This window comes from Curcuma longa, chromosome 1, assembly GCF_044706935.1.
Source record: "Curcuma longa cultivar G26 ecotype Majalengka, Jawa Barat chromosome 1, ITB_CL_G26_1.1, whole genome shotgun sequence".
Lineage (NCBI taxonomy): Eukaryota > Viridiplantae > Streptophyta > Magnoliopsida > Zingiberales > Zingiberaceae > Curcuma > Curcuma longa.
The window spans coordinates 10,931,218-10,948,841 of record NC_133861.1 but is presented as its reverse complement, the minus strand read 5'-3'; the positions used below and the strand labels follow the sequence as shown (position 1 = coordinate 10,948,841).

General features: G+C 39.4%; 4 protein-coding genes across 6 annotated transcripts; all 4 read right to left on the bottom strand.

Moving 5' to 3' along the window:
• Positions 1-1,003: 1,003 nt before the first annotated feature.
• On the bottom strand, positions 1,004-4,510 carry LOC141840755 (ADP-glucose phosphorylase). Its single transcript, XM_074728821.1, has 3 exons — positions 3,967-4,510; positions 3,314-3,604; positions 1,004-1,605 (listed from the first exon to the last, which is right to left on the bottom strand). The coding sequence occupies exons 1-3, from the start codon at positions 4,474-4,476 to the stop codon at positions 1,345-1,347; spliced, it is 1,062 nt and encodes a 353-aa protein (XP_074584922.1). The 5' UTR covers positions 4,477-4,510; the 3' UTR covers positions 1,004-1,344.
• A 1,087-nt stretch (positions 4,511-5,597) lies between these two features.
• LOC141835841 (uncharacterized) lies at positions 5,598-9,898 on the bottom strand. Of its 3 annotated transcripts, XM_074723224.1 has the most exons (3): positions 9,014-9,898; positions 7,863-7,904; positions 5,598-5,905 (listed from the first exon to the last, which is right to left on the bottom strand). In XM_074723224.1, exons 1-3 carry the CDS (start codon positions 9,355-9,357, stop codon positions 5,845-5,847), a joined length of 447 nt encoding a protein of 148 aa, XP_074579325.1. In that variant the 5' UTR covers positions 9,358-9,898; the 3' UTR covers positions 5,598-5,844. The 3 variants fall into 3 exon arrangements, with proteins under 3 accessions (XP_074579325.1, XP_074579333.1, XP_074579342.1); XM_074723232.1 differs by lacking the exon at positions 7,863-7,904; XM_074723241.1 differs by lacking the exons at positions 7,863-7,904; positions 9,014-9,898 and adding an exon at positions 6,354-7,835.
• An 811-nt stretch (positions 9,899-10,709) lies between these two features.
• On the bottom strand, positions 10,710-11,877 carry LOC141846407 (peroxiredoxin Q, chloroplastic). Its single transcript, XM_074734444.1, has 4 exons — positions 11,631-11,877; positions 11,389-11,526; positions 11,169-11,258; positions 10,710-11,093 (listed from the first exon to the last, which is right to left on the bottom strand). The coding sequence occupies exons 1-4, from the start codon at positions 11,820-11,822 to the stop codon at positions 10,875-10,877; spliced, it is 639 nt and encodes a 212-aa protein (XP_074590545.1). The 5' UTR covers positions 11,823-11,877; the 3' UTR covers positions 10,710-10,874.
• Positions 11,878-12,683: 806 nt separating this feature from the next.
• LOC141824069 (protein NEGATIVE GRAVITROPIC RESPONSE OF ROOTS-like) lies at positions 12,684-14,163 on the bottom strand. The gene is made up of 6 exons (XM_074711305.1): positions 14,158-14,163; positions 13,996-14,083; positions 13,276-13,832; positions 12,997-13,159; positions 12,848-12,892; positions 12,684-12,753 (listed from the first exon to the last, which is right to left on the bottom strand). The coding sequence occupies exons 1-5, from the start codon at positions 14,161-14,163 to the stop codon at positions 12,873-12,875; spliced, it is 834 nt and encodes a 277-aa protein (XP_074567406.1). The 3' UTR covers positions 12,684-12,753; positions 12,848-12,872.
• Between the last annotated feature and the right edge of the window lie 3,461 nt (positions 14,164-17,624).

Genomic DNA, 17,624 nt, shown 5'->3' with positions numbered 1-17,624 from the left:
TTTAACATGCTCTGATCCAGTCTCGCGTCAGATTCAAACCTTATCTTTTGTCAACAACAACACAGCTAAGACTTAGCCAATCAGGGGCCTTAATATAAATACATTCATTTAATTTCCTAAAAACATCCTTACATAAATAAAAAAAAATTCAAAAAGATAATTAATTATTGCAAGAAATATAACGGTAATGAATTGTGTATAAACATAGAACATTTGATATTCTAATTAACATGCCAAAATATTCAAATTACAACCAGATTGCCATTTACGAATGTATATAAATAAATAAATAAATATACGTGGATGTTATATTGTTATTTTGAGCATATCATGAGTTATCTGTTTACAAAGGGATGCAATTGGCGAAAAGACATTACTTCAGTTTGGCCAAAATTCGATTATTACCCACTTCAACCGTCTACTTAGTAATAATCAACTCAACTATATCTCACAGCACTAATTTTGTCATCACAATATTTCGTATACATATCTAATTTGACATTAGATTTAGTTTGAAGCAAATCTGTAGCCTAAAAATGATTGGTTATTTTTTGTTTTCACAAAAACCAAATGAATAAGTGCATTGCAATATAGAAAGGTTCCATTGTGCCATACAATTTTGGAAAATGCAGTATCCAACATGTTAAATCAAACTATCCCATGCGTTGGCATACCTTGAATGTCCCATTGTAATGAGCAAAAGTAAAACTTTTCATGCTAAATTTTGTGCCCTAGACTGAATTAGAAATGTAATCACCACTGATAGAAGACCAGATTTAAGAATCCAACAAAACAACAGTGAATTCTAACTCAGCTATATGAATCTTCTCTCTTTATTAAATATAGAAATAACAGAATGAACAGCTAGAAGAAATTGTGAGCAAAAGTTTAGATAAAAGCCACAAGGCTTGATCCTAGAAGAGATGAGAAAACAAGAACTATATCTCTACCGTATTCAAAAACAAGGGCGACATAATTCTATCTACGGTGACAGTTTTAAGTCTCAAAATTAAAGAATCCGCATTGGAACAATTGTTTGTATATCCATTTGTTTTAGTAGATAGAAGGCTTTGAGAAAACTACCAGCAAGCAATCTCAAACAAGGTCAAGCTGTAAACTGAAGTCAGTACATTAGCGCAAGCAATGCAACAACTGTTGCATGCCTATGAACAAATAGAAATAATGTTGATCATCGATTGTAGTAGAATTATGACAATTCGAAGGCCAAAGTGCACCCTCATTCTTCCCCTAGTTCGTCCAACCAAGTTGTACATATCGGAATTGGGGAATCTTATCTCTATCATCTGTGTTAAATTTAACTTTAAAAAACTCTAGGGAGTAAACTTATCTTGAGCTGTCAACTTCTCTCAGGACCTTTGCAGCATCCTCTGGGAAAACAGAATTAATAAAACAACCAGTACCGATTTCAAAACCTCCTGTAACGCTCAAGTGTGGTACAATCTGCAAAAACCAGTGCACAAAAGGTGCACTAGAGGATGGTAAATTGGGCGGCGCTGCTTGAATCATGAAGTTGTATGGGGGGTCATTCAACTGCTTGGACAACTTCTCCAGCACAACTTTCAACAACCCTCCAAGATCCACTGCCTGCCAGAAGAGCAAATTGTCACAACAATGTAAACTCAAATCATGGATTTGAGATGTGTATATCTACATTCATTGTCAAGCCTACAAGCATGGATTTGAGATGGCAGCTAGGCTGATGTCCATCCATATTTCATTAACTTAGCAGGAGAAAAACACAGCTAAAAATAATGTGTAGCAACCCATGGTAAAAGCTGAGTTCCAAGTTTCCAATACTGGGCTAGGGCTCAAGAAAGAAAGATTTCTTAATAATCACAATTGCATAAAAATAATCACAATCAAAAACATAAAAGAGATCATTAGAATGCACTAAAAATACAGAGAATACTTGTTTGGGTCTGATGTTTTTTAAACTGTGCAAGTGGCGGCATAATTAATCGTTGTGAAGCCATAGTGTCCACTTTCTTGATACAATAGATCTAGTCTTAACTGAAAAATCAATAAGATGTAAATTTCAGAGGCAACAGTAAACTTCAAGTCTTTGTAATTTATAATATACAATTACATTTCTACAGAAAACAATTGGCTGCTAAAATGATCAAAATGATGTGAAATACATTTGCACACTCGCTAATGGACTATCAAAAGGAATACCATATGATCTAGCAACAATCTCACAAAGAAATTATTGCTATACTTACTTGCAGATGTTAGGTATCTAATTACCAGATCCACTTTCTCTGAATAGTTTCCAGACCATAAGTAAATGTTCATAGAGATAGATGCTTGTGGGTACAGCAGGTTAGGATAAGCTTCCCTGTATTGTCTAGATGACCAGTCCTATCCTCCCTAGCTGTATCATGGCCTACTACTAGCGACTGTCACAAACATTCTCGCATTGCCTGATGTAGAAGTTAGTATGTTCCCACCATAATTAAAAATATACATTTCAGTAGGAAAAATGCATCTCAACCTTGCTTCCATGCCTTGTCCGGATCAAATGCTCCCAAAAAGTATGTCAAACTTAATAGTTTCTCACCAGAATCACTGATATGTTACTATTGTTACACGTATAGAAGATACAATGCACTGTGGTAAGACCTGTTTTACTGCTAGGTCCTTTACAATAAGCAAAGATGACACAAATTCAAATATTTTCTATATGAATACATTGAAGTGGGTACTAACTTTCATTTTTCTCTACCATTTCTGTAAAGCCTTTCAACTTCTTAACCTTTATGGAAGCTTGTCAGGAACCTACTACAAGCCTCTCCAAGCTTGTTCCAACGCAATTAAGGGTGGAATTTACATAAAGCCCATGCAGCATAATCCTTGAAGAATTAAGATCAGCTAATGGCAACTAAGAGCACAATACACGAAGGACAGATCCCCTATGAATATAAAGCTATCATGTAGCAATTGTGGAAGGATGTTTTCATAATTCAACACATGAACCTCAAACACCATGTAAATAACAACTCATGGGTCAAGATGAATTTAATCGAAGTTAATGACTCATCACAGCAAGCCAGCATGCCAAAATCAAAAGAGGAAAATTTTAATCAAAGCCAAGGATAAAGATGTTTCATATGAATTACATATGTGATCTTTATGAGAAAAGCAGAGGCCTACTACGATCCCTAGATATCCTATCCATTAAATCTCTATCCTCTTGATATGATAATCTATTCCTACATATCTCACTAAGCAATTTAGATGTTGATAAACAAAAACAACATATGGACAAAGAATATAGAAAACAAATTCTTACTTTTTCATAATCAATTTCATGGAAATGAACAGTGTGACCTCGAGGCACTATCCACACCTCAAAAGCATATGAAGCTGCAAAGGGAACAATAGCAAAATAATGGATTGTTTCAGCAACCAATAGATCGTCGGAAAGAACTTCACATAGACTGCATTTCCCAGTCATATCATAGAACTTCTTCATGCTATCAAGGCGGGTAGAAACCAAAGGAGGAACAAGTGGCAGGCCCACGATCTGACTGTGAGAATGGGCCATTGATGCTCCTGCTGAAGCACCATAGTTCTTGAACACCTTTTTTCCCCATGATTCCATAAAAAAATTATCAGTTCAGACGATAACAACAAGAAGACGAAGAGACTGAAAATACAAAAGCAATGCCATTAAACTACCAAATTTGAGGTGAGTTGACTATCTATAAATAGTCCAATTTTCAAGATATGGACGCTGAGAAACATATATGTTATCTTATACTTTTATTAGGGAAAAAGCACAAAACCTTACCAGATATTCATGATTAGCTAATCGGATTTGAATTCACTAAATTCTCTGGCTATAAATGTCTACGAAGAAAACATTTTATTTGAGAATATTTCTTTTGTCCGCCACATAAACAGGCAAAATTGGTCAATTTCCAGCCGCTTCCAGCTATCTACCTGAACGTACTTAATCGATTCAAGGCACGCCAGCTGCAAGATCCGCTGCTTGTGGGCAAGCAGCACCTGACCGATCTCCTCAGAGGAGAGATCAGGAAGGTGGACGGAGTGATCGGGAGTCTCTATGACCACATCATGGAACCCGAATCCGGTCAGTGAGTATTTTCCCGGCATGACGGCATCTGGGCCATCGGCGATGCTCGGTGAGTGCTCGGCATCGCGGCTGAGAGCGGGGTAGAGGTTCTCGATGACCCGGATCTTCCAGTCATCTAAAGATCCAGACGGAAGGCGAAATATTTCCGGCGCACACTCGCTCTCGTGGCCGGAGCAGAAGGCGCAGAAGGGCTTAGAGTTAGGGTTGGAGGAGGAGACAGGAGATCGGGATTTGAAATCGAAGGGGCGGCGCGCGCGGGCTGGGGAGAACAGCACGCAGCGTCCAAAGACATCGTCGCGACGGATCTCACCGCTTCGAGGCCGAGGAGGAGAGGGCGGCGACTCCGTCGACGCCATCGTCGTCACCCACTACCGTTCTACGGCACGCAAGCCTTATAGTTCGTTCTAATATTAATTATAACAATTTTCAATAGTAAAAATACAAATATGCAAATTCTAATTATTTTTCTATTTTATTTCCAAGGAATGGATATTCCATTTAAACACATCGATTATAACACCTTCCACCTTATTAAAATTATTATTATTATTAATCTTACTTTTAAAATAATAATTTTACTGTTTTTAAAAAATAATATTAAAAATTTTTAAATATATTTATTAAATAAAATAAATATTTATAAGAAATATCACAATAAATAAATATTTTGTGAATTATTTGTAGAATTCAAGAAATTTATAAAAAAATCTATTATTTTTATCCATTTCGGATAGAAAATAAGATGGTATGAACTTAAAAAATAAATGAGGAGAATATTTAGAGAGTAGAATTAAAGAGTATAGTGAGTTGAAATGAAAATATGTGTACATTGATAGATATTTATAAATAAAATTTTAAACTAGCTATTAAAAAATAACCGTTAAAAAATCAACATTTTATTCAATTTTTAATTTTAAAATTTATAACTTTTTAATAAAAATTAAAATTAATCATTAATAAAATTTTATTTAATTTTAAAATAACCATTAAAACTAACTATTTTAATAAATATATTTAAAAAATAAAAAAATACATGAGGTGACCAGCCTCCTAATTGGTCCACTCCACTTTTAATTGAACACGTTCAACTGGAAGGGTATTATAACACCCCTCCACAATGGTATTATAACACCCCGTTAAAAAAAAATGATAAATCTCAGTCAGTCTCATGGACTCAATCCCTGGGGTGGTCGGTCCGGTCCCACGGAAATTTCCCACCGACCAACAGGGTAAATCGGGAAGCGCATACGACGGCCAATCTAGATGTCCAGCATCCTTTGATTGCGTTTCCCATTTGGAGGAAAATTCCTGCAAATACGCCGTAGCTGGGGATCGAACCACGGGTCCCTAGGTTACAACCCGGATGTCCTACCGTTGCACCATTGCCCTGGGGACTATAACACCCCGTTAAAGCATCCATTGTGGATGCTCTAACTCTTATATATACATAATGTTGTGATGAATTAAATTCAATTGCAACCAATAATTTAGAAACAATTACAATTATATAAATCCAGCCAGAGCCATGATCAATATGAACCAATCCCTTTAGTTTGAATACAATCAAAAAGATTCCACCAAGAAAAAAAAATTGTAATGAGCTCAAAAGCTGGCTTTTATGGCATAACTTATCCCTGGATGATAAACACAGAATCAAAGGATCAAGTTGTTTTCTGAAGTAACTGGACGTTCGGTCTCAGGAATTCATCCAAAGTAATTCCTCATCATTGAATCGCACAGATGCATCCTGCATTGCCATTGGTGTGATCTTCTTCTTCAGATTCGCTGCAAGAAATGAGAAGCATCAAAATAACCAATTTTAGGTAGAAAGTGTCATTTAGTTAAACAATTCCACAACTTTGAACTTAGGGAATGAAGCTAAACTTCCAACTAGAAAGATTCATCAACAATTTCACAAGGAGAATTATCTAGCCATAAGGTTTTACTCGAGGACATTGGAATAGGTCAATATAGACAAGAAGCAAGAATCTAACTTAAAAGTAACTCAAACTTGACTGCAGTAGGAAGGATGCTTAACTGAAAAAAGCAAGCCATATCAACAAGGCATGTTGCTGGTCACATGAAACACTAGAACAGCATGGAATTTCACTAGAAATTAAATGATAAATTTCTACCAAACTGGAGTGAGCTTATGGGATAACTAGATCCAAAGATAAAGCGAAAAAGAACCATCTCAGGGTGCATCAGAATCTGTCTGTGAAAATGAACTTACAGAGGTTGAAATTCCTTGATCTCAGAGAGTTCCTTCCCTGTCAAATCCATCCACTTAACGTTGCCCTTTACAACCTGTTCTCGATCTGGTTTTCTTGGTTTTTTTAGGCTGCTCTTCGGCAGTATCTCACAGTTCACATCCTCTTCTGCACTTTTCTGTTCGATCACAATCCTCTCATCAGAATTCTTCTCCTCCAACACAGTAGGAACTGGCGTTGCAACATTTCGACCATCTCGGCATTGCGACTTCCGAGATTTGGGTGGGTCGCATCGAATGGACGATTTCGAGCAGCAAACGCGGGGATAATGGCAATTGCAGGATGAAAATCTCATGTCAGATCACAACCACGCAAGTCCAGTTTCATGACCCAAAGGGGATTTTTTTTTCAAAAAGAAAACCCTCAAAATCCGAAATTTCCTCCAGATTCCTCAAAGCAGACACACAAGAAAACTAGGAATCAGGTTTAAAAAAAACAAAGGAATCGCATGCGAATGCCCGAAAAGGATCCAGCTTCCCTCTAGGCAACGAAACCCCTAGGAATCAGAAAGCGGAGTTCCGTAGTGAAGAAAGGATTTTGCGGCGTTTTTTTTGGGGGTCGCTTTAAGCCCCTTGGGATAGCAATCTCCCAAGAAAAGAACCAAAGATCATTCCTTCTCTTGCCTCGCGGTCGATCCACGTAGATATCTTCCAGAAATCAAGAACATGGGACGGAGCGAAACGAAGCATGAGACGACCGGAATCAAGGGGAAGACAGAAATTCTTCAAGCATCAATAATCAACCACCGCAATCACCAGCCTGGGAATAGAAAAGAAGGAACTTATTATACAGAAGGCGACAATCGCCAGTGCGTCCCTTGCCTCCATTGGCCATGCCTTTATGGTGCATGATTTGACAGACTTGGCGGTGACGGCCTTTGCTTCTTTCTCCTCCCTTATTATGGATGCTATATGATGGTTTCTAGCTGGCAGTAGAGTCAAGAGTGAACGGCTCCCTTCACCAGCGTCGAAGATTGATTGAATCCCTCCCCAAATGAAATGTATCATACCATTTCCTTTTCCGTATCATCTCCATTTCGTGGTAACTTGTCTAATGTAAACTTCGAATTGTCTAATGTACAGTCCAATGGAGTCTAGAAAAAATCTATCTAACTTTAGTAAACAAACCGCAAGGATGCCAGCCATTATGCTCCCATGGCCAGTTCATCTTTACCGAGATTAGACGATGACCGAAACAAACAGCCACAGGTACGAATGCAAACCCCTCGCCTGGTTTTTCAATCATGCTAACATGAATATATTTCCACAGTTCTGTAAACTCTACGACGAGAAACAGAGTACAATTGGCTTCTACTTCAACTTACACATTTATTTTTTTCCCTACACTCGACAATTTGAGAAAATTTTAAGGATCTAAGAAGTTGGAATTTGGAGGTTTTTAATCGATTGATATTCTCATAAGAATACTTTCCAAAAGGAATAAGTCACTGTCATTGAATCACACAAACGCACCCAACGCTGTCGTCCGTGTAGTATTCTGATTCTTCCAATTCGCTGCATGCAAGAAGTCAAGAACAATTTGTATGAACAATCTGTATGCACAAAATATCACCAGTATGTCTGATTAAGATGCAGAAAGGCAAGTCAAGATTGATTTTAGTCAACAGTTGAAGCTCAAATTAATAGTTTGAGTAGTTCACGATATTAAAAGAAGAATCAAACAAATTTAACAAGCTGATTACATGCATGCTGTGCAGTAAATAAAATTTGAATATGATAATATAATGTTCACATAAAAGATCAATGAGTTCGAAATACATATCATCAAGCAATATCGATGAGAGCATGACATTTGCCATAGAGAGAAAGCTTCAAATGTTTAGTTGTATGAACAGCTTACATTATACATTGTTTTCTGGAAAATTTTAAGATATTCCAGTTATCGATTTAATTATCTCGCATATTACTATATTATTCCTAACTTTTACAGTTTCCTACTTACTCAAATCCATCAGATATATGAATAGCATTTTCCTAAAATGACTCTTATAGGTGGTATAGTGGTAAAGTACCCAGAGGACCAAATAAGAAGATCGGAATTTAAATCCTAATAGGGTGTGCTCCAGATTTGCCCTATAAGTGAATCAAGAAGGAAGATCATTACCTCCGGGATTAATCTAACAACATTGTTTATGTGAATTTTTAAGATATTCCAATTATCATTTGATTTTTCTTACACATCATCATCATTATTATTAACCAATTACTGCCAAACCCACCAAAACAACTTTAAATAAATAATCTGAAGGATTGAACAGATTGCATCACGCCTACCTGATATTCTTCAACTACAGTTTAAAGTAACAAAAATAGCCATTTTAAATAAACTTGGTATTAAGGTCTTACTTCATATACAAATCGGAATAGTTCTTATACACAGGAGCCATAATAAAAAATTAAAATTAATGAAATGTCCATAGTAGTTCAAATAATCAGATGTATATAAGATGTTTATCTGAAGAAAAAGTAAACTAAATCAATAGTGTCATATTGCTACTAGAATAGCGTGAAGCTTAATCAGAGTATATTTTCTGCAAATAGAAGTAAGTTTATTTGTCAATTCCACAATGAGCAAGGTAAGAAAAGAATGGCAAGAAACTTACGTAGGTTCGAATTCCTTGATCTCAACAAGTTCCTTTCCGAAGAAGTCCAGCCATTTAACATTGCCCCTTACGTTTTGTTCTGAATCTGAAACTCTCGGCTTTTTTAGGCTGCTCTTCAGCAAGATCTCACATTTCCCCTCTGCTGCACTCTTCTGTTCAATCACAACCTTCTCGCAAGAAGGCTTCTTCTCCAGCGTAATTGAGACTGGAGGTGGATTTGTGGACGCATGCTGGGCATCTCCCCATTGTGACTTCGGAGGGTTAGGCTTAGGCAGGCCAGAGCGGACGGACGATTTCAAGCAGCAAACCATGGGATAATGACAACGGCAGGATGATAGCGTCATCTCAGACCGCAGCCACGTTTAGCCCATTTCATGACCCAAAAGGGAGAAAATTGAAAAACAAAACTCCAAATCAGGGGGAAAGGACCCTAAAGGAGTGGAAAGAATGCAAGCCCCCCTCCCAAGGAGCAAACTTTACTTGCGGCAACGTAAACCAGGATCCAGAGAGCTGGGTCTCGGGATCGAGAAAGGGGTTTTATGGATAATTAAGCGCCAGTAGAATAAATCTTCCCACAAAAGGATACTACAATCCCAGAAGCAAGAATAGGAGGAAGAAATTGGAGCAAGGAAAGGCAGCCCCAGCCACCAAGATCCTTACTTTCTTGCCTTGCAGTGATCCGCGCAGATATATTCCAGGAATCAAGAACATGGAAGAGAAGAGAGCGAAGCATGAGACGCCCGAATCAAAGGGCAATAAAGATGAAGTATCGGCCAGCACCAGGGCCGGCCACACGGAAGGAAGAAAAAGGAACTCACTGTAGCCGACAGTAGCAACTGCGTCATTCGCATCGGCTGGCCATGAGTTTATCGTGGTACCGACAGCATTCTGTGGTTTGGCGATTGATTTGATTGCCCTAGCGACGAGGAGAGGAAAAGAGAGGCTTTTTCCTTGTACGCTTCGTCGGTCGCCCCCTTTCGCATGCCATGTCGGCTTAGCTTGAAGTGAAGTGAAGCCACCCATTCGCTCATTGTCCACATCAAATCTTTCATACCTATTTATTTATTTATATTATCATTGTTTTATTAAAATTGACATCCTCAGTTAAAGACGGCTCAGTTACCACAACTCAAAACCTTAAATTCTGCTAAAATCTCTGAACTAAAAAGATCTGAAAGATAATCTTGAAGAAATTCTCTCAACTAGAGTTGAAAGAAAACGCCCACCTGCAAAGCTAGCCTAGCAACTCTCTTCACAGCTCAGGAGATTGAAATTGCAGCAAAAAGTTTGGTTAGATTGAAATCGCCAAATCCTGATGGTTTAAATTCTAAATTTTTGATATCCTGCTGGGACATCATCCAACAAATTTTTTCTTACATGTTTGACCAGTTGCATAAGGGTACACTTGAAACTAAGTCAATGACACTGTGCATTCATGGTGATGATTCCTAAGCAAGAAGGGGCATTCAGTGAAGCACGTCAACCAGTGAGGCCCTGTCCGGAGCTCATGGAGGCTGGCCGCGAACTTGAGGCAAGGCCGGAGCTCACGGTGGTTGGGGTCGTGAGCCGTGATTATGTGACCATGGCTGCTGTGATTCCTGTGCAACGACGTGAAGGTGAAATGCAGGCTGCTCGCGGTGCCACCGAAATTAGCTAGCAAACCATAAAACTAGATAAACAAGGAAAGATATGACTCTTATGCAATTCATTCCTTCGTCTATCTTAATTGGGAGTAAAACAGGCACAATACGACTTCAGTAGAAAAATCGCATAACCAAAAGTACACTTAATAAGGCAGGAGATACCGATCAATGTCATGGTAATTAATTACATTGCCCGCTAAAGTAAGCTGAAGAGCATCTCATAGGCTCTGAAGAAGCTTCAGTGTTTCATTGACATGCTTCTCCGGTTGGAATTGGTTGTTGTAGACAAGTTGAACCACCCCTTTTTTATCAATCACGTAGGTCTGTCTTCCAGGCAGTGTTCCAAAGAGGTCTGAAGGCACCCCCCATTGCTTCCTCACCTTGTTTCCATCGTCACTTAACAGGGTAAATGGCAGTCTGTACTTCTTGGCAAAGGCCTGTTTAGAAATTTTCAAAAACAAACTTCTTTCAGTGGAAGTCTTAGTCAAATTAAATCTTAGAATCTTGCTTACCTTGTGCGAGGAAGGATCATCCCCACTTATTCCCACAACCTCAGCTCCAGCCTTCTTGAACTTCTCATAGGAGTCTCTGAAGGCGCAAGCCTACGTATCAACCAAAATGAACTGTCTATTTAAGCATGTTTAGGCAAGTCCAAAGTCATGGACTCACAAGTCGAAATTTGTCTCATATCGCTAGGTAATTAGAAGAACCAACTGCTAATTGAAACCTGACCTCTTTGGTGCATCCAGGAGTCTCATCAGCAGGATAGAAATATACCACAACTGGCTTGCCCTTGAACTTAGAAAAAGACACATTTTTCCCATCTTGATCTTTCAGAGTAAAGGATGGAGGCACATCCCCCTCGGACACCTACAAACATGTATACGTTCAACAAAGTCCAGGCTGAATATTGTTATACATTATGCAGAGGAAAATCTTAATTTGCGCACAAGAAGGGAGAAACTAAGACGTACCTTCGCATAAACGAGCATGGATCTCTTGGGGGAGCGAGAAGGGTTTGCGAGTGATGAAGCGGAGAGCTTGATGCCAAAGAACTGGGAATGCGATGCGTTGGAGAGCGAGGGGAATGCAGGCGAGGGTGGCGACTTGTTGATGGGAGCTCGCAGGAGCGTGAGAGGGTGTTTGGGGAGAGAGGTGCAGGCCATGGACAATGCAGGTGAAGCTCTTGAGGAAAGTCTCAGTGTCTCTGTGTCTCTTTTTGGGGATGATGGCTTTAAGGTTGATTCGCGTGTTGGAAGGCTGCGAGATAGAATGGCTTAGCGTGGCCAAATGGGGGCCTTATCTGCCATTCCTACCTCCCTGCACAAAAGATAAATGTTTCAAGGGGCATTTTATATGAAATAAATCCGGGGCACGGTTTGATGGTAAGAGTTAGGTCAGACTCTTGCTTTTGAAGTATAATTGAGTTGGGTACGATGAAATAAATTGTTGAAGTAGACAATGATCGAATTTCGATAAAATCAAGGCAATATCCTCCTAGGTCATGATCAATTGTAGCTTTTCGATTTACTTCTTCACATATGATCTGGAGTGAAAGTTCGATTTTTACATAGGACACGTCATATGTTTGAATTTTAGTAGGATTGATCTTATTACCTTGAGTATTAATCAGTTCTAAATACAGAATATAAAAAAAAATTAAAAATAATTTTGTTAATTAGAAATTGAACCATGAATTGCTGCAACTGTGCTTACTGCTCGTGCTGCATTTGGTTCATTTGATAAAATAATTGATTCCCTAGGAGTTCCTTTCCATTTTTATCGTGCATATTCTAATAACGATGATGTCTTTGAGGTATATAATTCATCAAAGAAAAAAGCACAAGTTTTTTTTTTTAAGTCAAATTCTGCAAAGCTGAAGATGAACAATAAGGAAAAGTTACAAGTAGTGTGCATTTTGTTCATCATGCTAAGATTCAATCTTCTTGTTCTCAGCATGTTTAGAAGCGCAAGCCACTCCATTGCTCAAAAGTAGCGAGCAAAAATATGAACAATGTCATTTATAATCCACTTATGCATTCTTATTCTGAGCTTCGTCGTGTTCTTGTGTTTTATTGGAGAGAAAACTTCATGAACCTGCAAACCATATAGGAGCCAAGGAAATTAACATCTAGATAAAATCAATGTCATCTTCTTTAATAGGTTTCAGTTTATTTATTTTTCAACTTACCATGAAAATGCTGATCACTGGGTTCCTAGATCTCTAGAACAATAACTGGAGGCAAAAAAGAACAAATATATGCATTCAAATTAATATACAGAACAAACATATATATCAAAAATAAAATATAATCAGAAATCTGTATTTTTTAGACTCACAATCTGAATCTGTCTTGACCCATTTACACTTGTCCTTGCCCTTATCATCCCCTTCTTCTCCAGCCTGTGTTTCCTCTGTTGATTTATTTTCTATGCACTTCTTTGAAGCAGTTGGAGCAGAACTTTGCTGGTGTATCTTCTTTGTGAGAATTGCTCTTAACATCTGCCTTGCAGCATGTGTAGTAATGCATCATTGAAGCCAGAACAAATAATACTATAGAAACTAATTTTACAATGTAAAACTTTAACAAGATAAAATATGTTAACCTCGAACAATACCTTCTCCACCCTTGATTCTGGAATTGGATCCCTCAAGCTTGGAGCTGGTGCATATCCACTGCTGCATGCAAACAGCTTCTTGATGATAAAAGAGACTGATTTCTTCTTGAGTGCTTTAGGATTTTCCAGCAACATATCTTTCATTTTGCCAACCAGGATCATCTTTGTACTTGGGGAGATATCACCATTGTTATCACTTTCCAAGCTCTCCAGACTCGTAGTCAATGTCTTATCGACCCTCAATCTCGATGGGCAATTCAGAAATCTATTTAATGGCATATTTCCTCTGCCCTCTTCCACGATCTCTGATCCATTACTGCTGCTGCTGGATTTTGACTTGCATTTTGACTTGAGTGAGAGCAACATTTTTAGCTCTTTTTTTAACTGGTTGAATTCTTCAACACCGAAATCAGATAAGTCTTGTGAAGGTTCTATACATTGGAAGTGATGACCACTGTGAGATTCTTCCTTGATTTCAGTGTCACCAAATGTTCCAATTGCCAGTAGTGATTGTGGCCAATCTTTGAATTCTTCCTTTGGATCATTAGGTAAAGAACCTGAAGAGCACAGCAGAGAAGAGATTTAATTAATTTAAACTTGTTTTTGCAACCACTTTCTTACTACTAATGCTTCCTTGCATGTGCTGTACGTTCGGGAATTTAATCAAACACTACAGCTTCAATTCAGAATAAAGAAAGAAAAAAAAAAGCAACACTTAACGATGAGGTAGATAGGCTGATTTCACGAGAGCATATAGTCTCTTCTTCTCCTGCCGTTCCTGAAACTTGTTTTGCACCCAACTCAAGATCTGTAAAACAAAGCAAGAACAATTAATTGCTGAAAACTAAGCTACCGCTTTCACTTTAAGTTGCCAGTTCTTACTGTCATAGTATCAGATGGCTTAGAATCGTCTTCTCTTTGTCAGCAAAAAGAGCAACAAATTAAAGGAGAACTACACTTCACACCCAACAGGAAATGTAGCTCCACAGATTAGAACTCCATGGCCAAGCTTTAATGGTCATACGGCTCTCTGTTCATCATGGAACAAGTTCCGAGGTTGAGACTTTCGCACCTGAAACTTTTGTGAGTGTTTGTACCTAGTAAAATAATGATGCACCCATGCTTCTCCATCGTTTAGCAGCAACTTTTAGCAGCGAGGAAATATATTTCCTTGACATCCAATCTGTTCTGGAAATGCAACAGCGAAAAGAAGTTGGATTGTAGGAAAAAAAAATACAAGCTCTTTTGGAGAACGCCATGCTTTTAGAGTATTGAAAGATCGAATCAAATCGAATCTTTCAGCAAGCTATATATTGCTGGCTACATCTGCGTGTAATGTTCATAGGGCTGCGTTTTCCAAATGAGGACAAGCAGATCTCTTTGGAGGATTTTAACACTGACGTTCGTGGAAGGTTTTGGCACAAAAGAATGCAGATAGATAAAAAGGAACATGCGTACAAAAATCTGAGCACACGCAAGATGGCCGAGAGCACGGTGTGGCACATGAGGTTGGCCATCCCTGTGAAGGGCCACGCAGGGACATGCATAAGGCCTCTGCCCCACCCCCTGTTTCCTTAATCACGTACAATGATTTAGAACTCTTCACACCAGACCGAAGGGGTATATATGTTGCTAATTGAGAAAGCTAGATAAGATAGACGATCACAACTTAATAATTGATGTTCAATCATCGTTGAGCAATTTAAAATGATGCTCTAAGCACGATCTAGGATAATTAAGATGATTGGCATTTATACGGTGAGGAAAGTCTACGCCAAAACCAAACCGTCAAAAATCAAATTGGGTCGGTTTGATCAAACCAATGTAAGTCAAGCTCGGATCTAATCAAACCGACTTAAGCTGAAATCGGGTTCTGATCAAGTCGGTTCTTGATAGAAGACCCAATTCCGCTTGAATCGTTTTCAAATTTGGTCCGTCCAAATTGGAATTCTAATTTGACTTGACAATTGCTGAAGCGTCCATCACTAACAAACGCAATTGTTGAAGCGTTGATCATCAAAAGATGTATTTCTCGGCAACAAAAGAAAGAAGCATGTATTTTAGTAATTAGAATCATCATTTCACTTTCTATTTAAAGTTAATTTGATTACCAAAACAAACAATCTCATAACTCTCTATTCTCATTATTTTTTAATTTATTTTCTCCATTTTTTTCTCCAAAGTCTGACTTGAATGCTATGTTTACTTCATTCAATGGATGAAGAAAAGAAAGGAATCCTTAGGGAAAATGAATCTGTAGGGAAGAGAAAGGAAATCCTCGTCGCAGGGAGAGTAAACGGCGGATTTGCATTCCCCCGCAGGGGAGAGGGAGAGGGAGGAAGAGGAGGAGCAGAGCAGGAGGCGGTGGTGGCGGCGGAGATGGGCGAAGGCGGTGCGGGAACTGCTTTACCCTTTTAAGCATCAGTAAGCTGGGCGGTGTGGAGATTTTATTGCAGGACCAAGACGAAAAGCGGCATGAGGTGCAGCTTCGATTCTTCTTCTTCTTCTTCTTTGTCGATGGCTTCTTTGGATCCTGTCGGCCGCGGAGCCCGTGGCCAACTCCGCCATGCCGCTTTGTCCCGCGTCGGAGCTTCCAAAGCGCAAGCCGCCTTAGCCAAGATAATCGCCATAATCTCTGCTGCGCCTCCCTGTCCTTCTCCCGACTCCATCCGCTGCGGCGGCGATGGCGATCACGAGTTGAAAGGGGGTGGCACGACTGGCCGCGTCGATCTGAGGCTCCGATTGGGCATGCCGCCCGAGATCGCAGGGGGATCGGCCGAGGGGAACCACCGAGCGACTGGAGGTCCTGTCGAGTGGGTTTGTGCCCTGGCGACGTCCGGATCCGGGAAGATGGCCTCAGAAGCAGGGCGCTTAGCGGAGCTCGAGTGGTTGTATCTGCGATGTCCTCGACATCGCACCGCCGAGGCCCTGCGCAGCGGAGAGGATCGACATCGGGCGCGGCGCCCGGATCAAGCGCCCCCGGTCCGCCGCCTGGGCCTCCATGGCGAGCAGCGCCGTGAGCGCGGAGAACCCGTGGCGAGGTTTTTTTTTATTTTTCGTCCGTCCGCGTTCCGCCCGATTTCGGGGGGACAGATTTGGGAGAAAAAATGATCCGCAGACGGATGAACTTTCCTTTCTTTCTTAAAAATTTCGAGAGGTAAACGAAGGATGCATGCATGCAAGAGAAATTTTTCTGCAGTTTCTCTTTCCGCACCTCCAAGTAAACTGGGCGGAAAGGTAGAGGAGTTTTGTCCAGGCTCATCTTGTCTACCCTTCTAATCTCTTTCTTAAGTCATTTTCATACCTTTGCTCTAAGAAATTATTAGTAACTCGATGTTTTTTAAACTGACCTAAAGGAAGTCGGTCTATTAAGTCCAACCTAAAACAAGCATGTCTATCGAAGTCCAATATGAAGGAAGTCGGTATATCGAAGACTGACTTGATTTGTATCCAACTGTTCAAAAGTATTTGATTGTGATTACTTTATTGAATCATCTCATCCTTTCATGTCCGACCGAACACTCAAATATGCTTTAGGATTTCAAATAAGCTTATTAAATTGTATTCCTAAAGCACAATTAAGAGCATTAATCTTGAAAGTATGAGAATCAACTCCAAGGAAATAGGCCTGAAGCCTCAAATTAAGATGGCTCAAGTCACACATCTCCATATGTAAAACAAAGAGTAGATAGATGGTCAATGTTCCTTACCCACCCAACCAGTTGCTGTGGTGTGCTGCATGATTAATTAGTCATGGCTCATGGCCCTCTTCTATCCCTTATCACTTCCGTAACCAAAGCGGCAGATGCCTTCCACCTCAACAATTTTCTTTTAATTAGATACAAAGAAATATCACTACTTGGAACGTTATTTTCCTAATATATAAATATATATAAATGTCCAAAGATAATATAATTTATATTCATCATATAGTTCGACAATATTGCGTACTCCATCACACTCCATTCCATGCGAGAGTTTGGCATATGACACTGCCCTACTGTGTGCAAATAATACACATCTCAATATCTCATCGCGATAAGGCCCAGTAGAAGAAGACAAAGGTCTGAGTTGCTTGTCTTCTCTATTTTGTTGCACACGTACCCTTTATCAGTATAAACTTATTAAAAATATAGCAATTAGATTTATTTTTAATAGTAATAGTGATGATCAAAATAATAAATAATAATATAAGATGAGGTGGCATTAATCATCCGGCGTCTGTCTGGCCCCACCAACTCATCCATGAGTTGGCCGCTCAATATATGAGTTGGCAGACGGCTGGCATCCTCTTGCACAATGAGAATTCTCCAGATAGGCCCCCCAACACTGACTGTGGGTCCCCTCCA

Bases quoted from the DNA above. Each gene is read 5' to 3' on its own strand.
- LOC141840755 (XM_074728821.1), bottom strand. From the start codon at position 4,476: ATGGCGTCGACGGAGTCGCCGCCCTCTCCTCCTCGGCCTCGAAGCGGT. The intron at 3,605-3,966 runs GTAGATAGCTGG...TGGGGAAAAAAG, and splicing joins AATCGATTAAGTACGTTCAG to GTGTTCAAGAACTATGGTGC. The intron at 1,606-3,313 runs GTAAGAATTTGT...CTCTTCTGGCAG, and splicing joins ATGAAATTGATTATGAAAAA to GCAGTGGATCTTGGAGGGTT.
- LOC141835841 (XM_074723224.1), bottom strand. From the start codon at position 9,357: ATGACGCTATCATCCTGCCGTTGTCATTATCCCATGGTTTGCTGCTTG. The intron at 7,905-9,013 runs GTAAGTTTCTTG...TCTTGCATGCAG, and splicing joins ATCAAGGAATTCGAACCTAC to CGAATTGGAAGAATCAGAAT. The intron at 5,906-7,862 runs GTGCGTTTGTGT...CATTTCTTGCAG, and splicing joins TACACGGACGACAGCGTTGG to CGAATCTGAAGAAGAAGATC.
- LOC141846407 (XM_074734444.1), bottom strand. From the start codon at position 11,822: ATGGCCTGCACCTCTCTCCCCAAACACCCTCTCACGCTCCTGCGAGCT. The intron at 11,527-11,630 runs GTACGTCTTAGT...ACATGTTTGTAG, and splicing joins CCATGCTCGTTTATGCGAAG to GTGTCCGAGGGGGATGTGCC. The intron at 11,094-11,168 runs GTAAGCAAGATT...ATTTCTAAACAG, and splicing joins ATGATCCTTCCTCGCACAAG to GCCTTTGCCAAGAAGTACAG.
- LOC141824069 (XM_074711305.1), bottom strand. The intron at 13,160-13,275 runs GTATTGTTCGAG...GCTGCAAGGCAG, and splicing joins CAGAATCAAGGGTGGAGAAG to ATGTTAAGAGCAATTCTCAC. The intron at 12,893-12,996 runs GTGAGTCTAAAA...TTTTGCCTCCAG, and splicing joins GGTCAAGACAGATTCAGATT to TTATTGTTCTAGAGATCTAG.